General features: G+C 41.3%; 1 protein-coding gene across 1 annotated transcript; it reads right to left on the reverse strand.

Annotated features, from left to right (window-relative positions):
• Nucleotides 1-21: 21 nt before the first annotated feature.
• Nucleotides 22-7,754, reverse strand: LOC139565388 (calponin-1-like). The gene is made up of 7 exons (XM_071385685.1): nt 7,454-7,754; nt 2,385-2,506; nt 2,105-2,171; nt 1,321-1,458; nt 1,062-1,178; nt 730-876; nt 22-544 (listed from the first exon to the last, which is right to left on the reverse strand). Exons 1-7 carry the CDS (start codon nt 7,511-7,513, stop codon nt 305-307), a joined length of 891 nt encoding a protein of 296 aa, XP_071241786.1. The 5' UTR covers nt 7,514-7,754; the 3' UTR covers nt 22-304.
• Nucleotides 7,755-10,486: the final 2,732 nt, after the last annotated feature.

A 10,486-nucleotide genomic window follows, 5' to 3' on the forward strand; every position in this document is an offset into this window, starting at 1 on the left:
GGAATAGGTCTCTTGACATTATTAGTATTTCTTAGTATTTATTTTCATCGTATTTGAATAGAAAAATCTCCATTGCAAAGGGAGAGAGGGGTGTGGGCCACTACATTAAAGTGATTTAAAATAACAAGGTCAAAGAGATTGAACCAGGCATAAATCCCCTCAAAGGACAAAAATTATTTGAATGGTTGATCACAAAAAAAACAGCAAGGGATGAGAATAATGAAAACAGTAAATAACAGTTTGGGTGGTCTTGCTGGTGGAGAGGGGTTCTTGAGAGGAGGGGACTGGGGTTATTCTGTTCTCTTTAGTCATAGTACATAGTACCGTCAAACTCAGCCCTCTCTCCGTTGTTGACGAATTCATCAGGGTTGGAGCAGTACTTGTTGTCGTAGACCTGCCGAGGGAGGCCGTATGTGGTCATGCCCTGTTGGGACGCCATCTTGTTGGTGCCCATCTGCAGTGAGACGGTGGAGGTGTCGCATTCCTCCAAGCCCAGACTCTTGTCATAGATGTGTCTCCTGGTGCCAGGGGCCGTCATGCCAGACTGAGAGAGGGAGAGAAGAAGAAAAGCAGGGGAGGATTAGATATAGGCTACAAAGTGTAATATTTTATATCATATTAATTGCTTTCATGATAGGCAGAGAGGGAAAACTCCCAAGATGTACAGAATGTTAGTCAATTCTATCTCTACCAGAGAATATCTATTTGTGACATCAAATGGCGCCCCACCTGGTTGGCACCCTTATTGGTGCCCATCTGGAGGCTGATGGTGGACTGGTCCAAAGGGTTCTCCATTCCCCCCCTCGGGTCGTACAGGTGACGCCGCGTGCCATAAGATGTCATGCCCTTCTGGCTGGCAAGTTTGTTGGTACCCATCTGTAAGTCAGGCAAAGGTAGTGCACTGGTTATGCCTGAACTATAATACCATTAAAACAACCCTATCGGCCAAACTAAAAACAAATGAAGATATGTTATAACATGCTACTACTACTTATATTACACATGTAATAACAGTGATATCTTCGTGTATAAGGTGTATATGATACAAAGACTGTTCTGACCTGCAGGCCGATGACATTGCGCCCTTCCTTCAGCATGTCTGGGGCGAAACGGCGCTGGTGTGCTGTTGCATACTTCACTCCCATGTCATGCTTGGAGTGGAAACCTTTGGACTGGGCCTGGTGAAAGAGGGGAAGGTTAGAAAAACAGATTATGGATCCTCATGTGAAGTAGAAGTAGGTTTCTTACAATCCACTGACAATACTTTCTACATACAGTACTGTACAATGTATTGAGATTCCTCTATGGGTTTCCACTCACAATTCCAGCCAGGGTGATGAGCGTGCTCTGGACCTGGGTGTAGTTGGTATTCTCAAACAGGTCGTTGGCCTCAAACAGATCGTATGGTTTCATACCATAAACTGTGATGGCTCGGACAAAATTGCCAATGTTTTCCAGCTAGGCAATGAAAAGGAAAAAGAATTAGCCAAGAGCAAATGGTCCACTGAGGTAAAAGCAAGATTACAAACAAAGAGTACACCAGTTACTGAGTTATTTGTTATTTTGATATTGTCATGTTTCTTTAAATAGTCATTGTATTTGAGACTCAGGACTTCAGAATGATCAGCTGTGTGGGGTTTTCTTTAAAGCCCTACTCACCAGCTGGATAATCTTTTTCTCTTTTATTCCTGACAAAGGGACCACCACACGTGAGTGCATTGATTCTTAGTAACATTGTCTGTCATGGATGATTCTTGGAAGTGCCTCAACAAACACTTAAAAGTGCTGTTTTCTTTTTGAGTCTTATATAAAGAGATCTGAAGACGCACGCTGAGATGTGCATACTTTAAACAACGTAGCTGCAGCTTGGAATGTAAATAAATAAACACTATGCCAAGCAAAAGACTACCTATCTGGTTACATATTTCAGCGAGTTCAGTGGATGAAAAGTATGGAGTGGAAAAAACTACTGACTCTTGGCATGCTTATTGCTGCTCAAAACTAAGCAAAGTATCTATAATAACTACAGCCTACTGCATGTCATGATGGGCATGATGTTATATAATAATACAAAAACAATTATTCTGTCTCAGAACAAGCTTACCTGATGCCAGTTTTGAGGGGAAGTGTTAATCTTTCTCACAGATCCTGGCTGAAGTGTGTTGATAAGTCTACACACAAGGAAAGAGAAAGCACAGAACAACAGTCAAAATACTGTTCTGACTTTGAGTGGCCCAGTCATCATTAACAGTGGGGAAATGAATGAGACTGAGTGATATTGGAAGCAAAAGAATGTAATATGGTGATATGACACACAATATGCTCTGCCATTCTGCATGACATTCTGCATGGCCACAGTACTGAGGAGAGTATCGCTCACTCACTCGCACAAGATGACCCCATCCTTTAGGTTCTCCATGAAAGGATCAGCGATCTTCTTGCCTGTTACGTCCTGGATCCACAGCCTCAGCTCCTCCTCCTTCTGGGGGTCATACTTCTGGGCCAACTGAAGAGGAAGAGGTCAAAGGTTATACAGTGCATTCGGAAAGTATTCAGACCCCTTCCCTTTTTCCACATTTTGTTACATTTCAGCCTTATTCTAAAATGGATTAAATTATTAATTTTCCACTACACACAATAATGACAAAGCGAAAACAACGCAGTGAAGGGGTCTTAATACTTCCCAAATGCATTGTAAATGTGTTGGATTTGACTGCATCCTAACATCTGCAGACACTCAGGTTAATGTCTTGTAACTGTCAGTTCTGCGTGATGATTGATCTTGTGACAGGTGCTTGGCTACATGAAAAATACAAATTATCTTACAACAAACTGTAACTATAGTAAACGAGTCATAGAACTATGATATTCATCAGAGCTATTATCCCCCTTCCTCATCTTGTAACAGAGGGATAACATTCCTCTCCACTTTCCTTTGAAAGCCTACCCGTTGTAATAAAACCTAACAATGAAGATTAGAGTTAAAAAACAACAGGAAGAAAATGTAAAATGTACATGGGACATTCCTGCATGGAGAAACACTGATTCTCCGCTTCCTTGTATTTCCCTATTGGCACAAACGCATCCCCCTAATACCAGAAATTCTATGGTGGGTCTGTAGCCCCCCTCTCACTTTGCGCTTTCTCCTTTTCTGAATGTTCTGCTCACTCACAGTCTGGGAGAGGGCTTGTGAGACCAGGAGCCAACATAAACAGGTATTTCAAAGCAGCAGGGTTTGCGTAGCTTCCAGTCCATCACACCAAACTTGGGAGAAACAGCTCTCCCTATTACTCCTCCCTGTGCTCCTTCTCTCCCTCTGGGTTTTCCGGAATCTGTCCTTTTACAGTGAGGCGATCTACTCAGGCAAACCACATCTGATAATGAGATGCCAAGACCTGCAGACAGCACTTGCAGCCAGCCAAGGTATTTTGGTCTGAGTTTCATTTAACTGTGTCAGGAGGTCAGGAATGTAATCAGAACTGGTTCATTTATTTAAAAATGTATAAGTCTTTGATGCCAAAATTGGCACCTATCCATTGATTCTATCAGTGTTTTTCATGTATGAACTCAGTGGAGAGAATATAAATTAAATCAGTGTAGGCCATGGCATAAGGAATAAAATGGTTTAAGTTGATACAAACAGGGGTGAAAGTAAGACAGAACGGTCCGGTATGGAGTACCGGCAAAATAAAGAGTGGGTGTACATCATACCGGTAAAACATGAACCTATCACAATTATTAAAACAGATTTCAAGAAAACTGTAGGCTATCACACTATTTATCATACCGCATGTCATTCGCATGAAAAATTAGCGAATAGACTTGAAAACTTGTGTAATACGCTCCAAAATGCAGTGTGGTTCAACAATAACACTGACATTTTGATAAGGCAGAGATGAGCGGCCAAGACCGAGATGCACGCGGACAGCAGTATACACATCAATTCAGGTTACAAGACTTGTGTAGGCCCAATGAAGGACAATCACCGAATGTCAGTCAGAACACTTTGGTGTTTTGTAAGTGATGTCTCTTTGCATTTATCAAAAGGCACTGCTGTATGGATGCCAGAATTATTTTAGCGTGGAGTAGCCTAATAGTTGGAATAGTAACTGAAGTCTGGACATGGACTGTAGGCCTCACATGTCACCTATTATAATGTTAACTCCTGCAGAATTAAGTGTTCCTCGCAGTAAAATTATAGACCAAATGTTAATTTTGTCTCGGGAACAAGAGTAGAGAAATACGATTTATTTATTTCAGCATCTTGAGAGAATGGGATTGAGCGCTTTTAGGGACCTGTTGTGTAGCCTTAAAGTGCAATTTTCATCAGCTACATAAAAGCTGACAGTATTTAATTTCAGCCACATTAAATATGCATCCAAGACGAACTGAAATACTATCAGAAACATGTTGGATCGTTTTCACAGCTTTTCATTTCCTTTAAACCAGTCAAACAGATGTCATTTGGAAATCTCCCTGGTCCCTACACGTCCTCGCTCCGTGAGAGAAGCAGAAATGAAAGAGAAACTTTAACTATGTCACCTATACTGAACAAATATTTAAACGCAACATGCAACAATATCAAAGATTTTACTGAGTTACAGTTCATAGAAAGAAAGAAATCAATTTAAATAAATTAATTCACATGACTAGGTAGGGGCGCAGGAGGGCGGGCCTGGGATGGCATAGGTCCACCAACTCGGGAGCCAGGTCCACCCACTGGTGAGTCAGGCCCAGCCAATCAGAATGAGTTTTTCCCCACAAAAGGGCTTTATTACAGACGGAAATACTCCTCAGCACCCCCACTCCCCCTCCTCAGACGATCCTGCAGGTGAAGAAGGCGGATGTGGAGGTCCTGGGCTGGCATGGTTACACGTGGTCTGCGGTTGTGAGGACAGTTGGACGTACTGCCAAATTCTCTAAAACAACGTTGTAGGCAGCTTATAGTCAAGAAATGTACACTAAATTGTCTGGCAACTGCTCTGTTGGACATTCCTGCAGTCGGCATGCCAATTGCATGCTCCGTCAAGACATCTGTGACATTGTGTTATATCACCAAACTGCTAGTGGCCTTTTATTGTCCCCAGCACAAGGTGCACCAGTGTAATGATCATGTGGTTTAATTAGCTTCTTGATATGCCACACCTGGCAAAGGGGAAATGCTCACTAACAGGGATGCAAACAAAATAAGCTTTTAGTGCATATGGAACATTTCAGGGAACTTTTATTTAAGCTCATGGAAAATGGTCCAACACTTTACATGTTGCATTTATATTTTTGTTCAGTATAGATTGTAGATGATGCATTGATCATTCTATCGATTTATGCCATCATTAGCAAGGCTTTATCTAGTATTCTAGATGATCATCAAGTAATGACAGAAGAGGAGCTGTAAGGATCTAATTATAGACAAGTTGACTAACAAATGTTACATAATAAAAAGCAGAAAAATATCTAAATATAGCTTAAAAACTATTCCCGCACCCCCTGTTGTTCAGACGTCCCTGAGTAACTTGCGCAGGTAGCCTACATTATCCTTTGAAGTAATTGATTGACAATCAGATGAAAACACATGACCGGTCATGTTTATGCCACATTAAAAGGTAGGCTAATACATTTTAAAAGTTAAAGGATAAATCTTTACTATTAGGCCTGTAGAGATCCTATTAAATTAATAGGGATTCTATATGTAATTCTATGATTAGGCCCATATAGATTTTCTTTAAGTGTGTACACACATCGGAGGTCCCTGTACCGGGAATACATTACATTTACTTTCACCCCTGGATGCAAACAATCATGTTGAAGGTTGACATTCCAGTGAATCCACAAGGCCTTGTTCTGTCTGCATCTCCTCTGCCTCAACAGGGTTTTGTCATTCCCCACTGGAGTGTAAATTGTTTACAGAGAGACACTTGCTCAGGTTGTAAGACAGAGCTCAGGGACACCTTAAAAGGAGGTTTAGGTTGCTGACGTACCTGTCTGTCAATCTCTGGAGCCTATCCACTGTCATCGGATGTCATGCCATTGGCACTTACCATCCACAATCTGGCATTAGCATTATGATGAACTTCCATGGCCTCACAACCACCATATATATACACACACACACACACACACACACACACACACACACACACACACACACACACACACACACACACACACACACACACACACACACACACACACACACACACACACACACATATATACTGACTGATACACTATTGAATATGACCTATTTCTATACTACAGCACTAATGATGGCACTAACCATGGTGGCCAAGTATAAGGAAATGTTTGTTTGAAGAGTGCCCCTATGAAAGTATGGATAGGAAACCACTATGTATGCAGGAACCACGGCTCTTCCAACACGATAAGGTTGATGATAGGGATAGCAAATTTAGTTGTCATTGACAGACATGGAGTTGGGAATTCTGGAATATCCTGGGATAGTTATTTGATCCCATTGGCAGAGTCATGCTATGTCCAAGCTGAACATGGGTTGTCAGCAGTTATGATACACAAACACATTTTGTGCATCACTGTCATTGCACTATCAATGAAAATACAATCTCTCCCAAACATCAGTGGATGTTGACAGCACAGTCACCTACATGGTAGACCTACAGTAGCTGGTCCATTGATTCTTGGTTGATGTTGATGACTCATTTAGTTCTCGCCTAGACTTTAAAGGGGCAATCTGCAGTTCAAACAATAACAAAGCGGACAAACCGCCACTGATTTTGTAAAATAGCTTAGGGATGGGTCTGTAGAAATGTAACCACTGATGGGTTCTGATGATGGGGTAAGAACAATGAACTAAGCTCATGAAGGATTTATAAGTCATATTCTTCAAGAATCAATGGGTATCATGAATTTAAAAGTCCAAAATGAATGTAGCGATCACAGATTGACCCTTTAAAAAATATATACATACTGGTAGCCTTCTAGAGACACCTTGAAATCAGACCTTGTGGGCTCATCTGGGAGTAATTCTGTCATTGTGCTCTGTGACAGACAGGTTAGGTGATATCACTTGTAATCTAAACGACCCAGTTCAAAGTTATGAATCAGAGACAATTGGTTTGGATGCCCTCACATATTAAACGATAAAGTAAACTGTCAGAATGGTAGGCTGCCATTTATCAGTATAGGCCTAATGATTAATCCATGATCACCATTGACAGTCCAATTTGACGGTCCAAAAAGCCTATTTGACAAAATCTCCTAACAGAAAGCAAAAATATATTATTGGCCCTCGATATACCACTGGTTCCCCTACAACTAATACATCTGAGAAGATGTACTGACAACAAGATATGCGAGCGTCAAGTGCGCACCTTCCTGAACGCGAGCATTCTTTTGGCCCACTGATGCAAATTACGCAAAGACCCCATTATTTTCATTTCAATTAAAAGGAAAGCTACATGACATGCGAGATACATACCTTACTTTTGACCTCGGCAGAAAGTCCGAAGGACGGTCCACTTTTGAAATTCTTTGACATAGTTATCTTTGATTATTCAGAGATTTAAAAATGGTGAAATACACCCCTCTATCCTGGCACGAGAAAACCCACAGCAAAGTCCTCTTTCTCCCTAGACTCCAATTGATATGACAGACCCGCGGATGTTGCAGGACTATTCAGATTCTGTAACGTTCTTGCTCGCTCTGGTGAGGCTGTGGACCACTTTGCAACACTTTTCTCAATCTTTTTTAAACTCTTCCCATCTGTGGATTTCTGGAGTGCGGCGCGATTGGCTAGGGCCACCATCCAATCCCGACGTTGCCTCTTCCTCTGGGTGATGTCACCAGTATGGCATTAGACTCGCTCAGTGTCACTTTTTCCACCTTAATAAGGGGAATTGGATGTTGGATGGATGATCCTTTTCAATTGCCTAATTTTACTGCATCCAATTTCACTTTCATTACCAAATGAAATAAATATCAAGCACATCACAAATTCATAGACCTATAGCTATTATTAAATAATTGAGGGTCTCCATCACAACCACAGGTCAAGGCAGACCTTTAGAGTTTTGAATTACACATTTAACTTTATATTTATACAAAGTATTATAAAGTAATATTTATACATGCTGCAAGGTGTTTCATTACTGTAGATGTAGATCCTATATGACAGAATTATTTGTCAGGCCTGAAAGTATTCACCCTCCATCATAAACCTGAAGAAGCTTGGTTTATATTGTTGGGCAAAGAGGTTCAAGACCAGCGTAACCCTAATTACGGTCATGGTCAAGGATGGTTAAGAAAGCAGATATTGAAAAGGTAGGCTAAATGGATACTTTCTCACTTGAGCATATTTAATTGATCACTTTCTTATGTAAAATGATTTCAGTATGAATAGCAATATGATTCATCCTGATAATAATACATTAAATGTATCCCAAATGTATTTACGTAGTGATTCACATTTTATATGTATTCTTCCTGTACCATTTTCAACCCTGATGCTCTACAATTCCTGTTTTGGTTTTTCCATAACAAACTTGGAACTAAATACTACAATCGCCTTAAAAAATAAATACGTTGATATCTCTTCGAAAAGAAGCCAATAAAAAGTTATAAACACCCTTGTTGGCAAGTGTTTTTCTACCATCTTGTCAATTCCTATACAACCCCCCCCTACATCCCCTATACCCACACATATAGTATAGTGTGTTCCATAGAGTTTCATTTGAGGTCGTTGGTCTGACCTATATGGCTTGGGGGCCTGACGTCACTTGGAACAATGAGCTGGTTTTCCTCTTATACCCCAGTGTTTCACTCCACTGCTCTGCTCGTCCACAGGCAGATGACAAGGGAATGGAATGCAAAGCCAGCGGGCTGTGGAGTGTCAAAGGGGAACAGGCAGCACTGCTCCCCAGAGAGCAGCATGATGATTCACCCTACTGCTGTTTGTCCTGTCCAACTTTCACTCTCCCACACATATGGTGGTAATGCGTTACCAGACAGTGCATGAGGAGAAGGTTCTGGAAAAAGCACTGAGGGGAATGGAGGATGGGGAAAAGGGTTATGGTGGAGGGCTGTGGGAGTGCTGGAATAGTGGAGTTCAAACACCCTGGCCCAGTAACAATACATGCAGGATTACTGTAAATCAATCAAGTTGATGATAACATGCCAAGAGTAGTATGGTAGAGCAGCAGTGAAACTGTCTGCAAACCTCACAATGATGATTCCAAGTGTTTTTTAATATGGATGTTCCTAGACAATGATGGACAATTAATGACTAATTCCAGTTACAGTGTAATTACACATTGGAGCATATCGTTGGGACACCAATGTGTTTTTTTGCATGGCTACTCAAATGAAGAAGAGTGGAAGTCAGGTGGACTTTCTCTGCCTGCGACAAAGACAAATTAACTATTTCCACCAGTACATCAGTGGAGAAATACCTGTTTTATAATGTTTCTAGAAGATCACAGACCTGCCAACATTATAAAAGTAAATTATTTGGGTTGAGAAGAGTAATAATGCCTCAGCTCAGACGATTGCAAATGCACTGCATTTGTGTGGAAAAGGTCGCACATTTTTTGATGATAAATGAGTTTCAGCCTGATAGGCTAGCTGTAGTGGTAGTAGAAGTTTGAGTTTGGCAGACATCTTTACACACAGTAGTCTATAGTGTATAAACCAAGAGGTTATGAAGCTTAGACTCTTACTGAGCTACTGATCTAAATACTGAGCACCATTAACAATGTTAACTATGTTATAACCCAATAGTTGACATTTAATAACAGGACATAGTCATGAAGAGTTTGAGGAACACTGTGAATCTGAGTGCACACTTGAACAAACAATGACCAGAAAAAGGTACACTAAGCAAAGGTTAGATAGAGCTTGTTTGTGAAGATAGTGTCATGTTTTGTCATTGATTATCATGTCTTGTCCCTGTGCTTCCCTTCTATTCGTTTCCCTCTGCTGGTCTTATTAGGTTCTTTCCCTCTTTCTATCCCTCTCTCTCCCTCTTTCGCTCTCTCTCTCTATCGTTCCGTTCCTGCTCGCAGCTGTTCCTCATTCTCCTAACTACCTCATTTACTCTTTCACACCTGTCCCCTATTTTGCCCTCTGATTAGAGTCCCTATTTCCCCCTCTGTTTTCCGCTTCTGTCCTTGTCGGATCCTTGTTTGATGTTTGCTGTTCTGTGTCCTTGTTCCGCCCTGTCGTGTTTTTGCCTTCTTCAGATGCTGCGTGTGAGCAGGTGTCTATGTCAGCTACGGCCTGTGCCTTCCCGAAGCGACCTGCAGTCTGTGGTCGCGTCTCCAGTCGTTCCTCTCTACTGACGAGAGGATTTCAGTTTTCCTGTTTTGTATTTACCTAAGATATATCCAGGAGTATCGTTTTTGTTTAAGACTGGAATAAAGACTCTGTTTCTGTTAAGTCGCTTTTGGGTCCTCATTCACCAGCATAACAGAAGGATCCGACCAAGAATGGACCCAGCGACTACGGATTCTCGCTA

This window comes from Salvelinus alpinus, chromosome 36 (assembly GCF_045679555.1).
Source record: "Salvelinus alpinus chromosome 36, SLU_Salpinus.1, whole genome shotgun sequence".
NCBI lineage: Eukaryota > Metazoa > Chordata > Actinopteri > Salmoniformes > Salmonidae > Salvelinus > Salvelinus alpinus.

What these genes read in the sequence shown, in the direction of transcription:
- LOC139565388 (XM_071385685.1), bottom strand. Translation starts at nt 7,513, where the DNA reads ATGTCAAAGAATTTCAAAAGTGGACCGTCCTTCGGACTTTCTGCCGAG. An exon ending in CTGCCGAGGTCAAAAGTAAG is followed by an intron (nt 2,507 to 7,453) that starts GTATGTATCTCG and finishes CTTCCTCTTCAG; the next exon opens with TTGGCCCAGAAGTATGACCC. An exon ending in CCCCTCAAAACTGGCATCAG is followed by an intron (nt 1,459 to 2,104) that starts GTAAGCTTGTTC and finishes TTCATTGCCTAG; the next exon opens with CTGGAAAACATTGGCAATTT.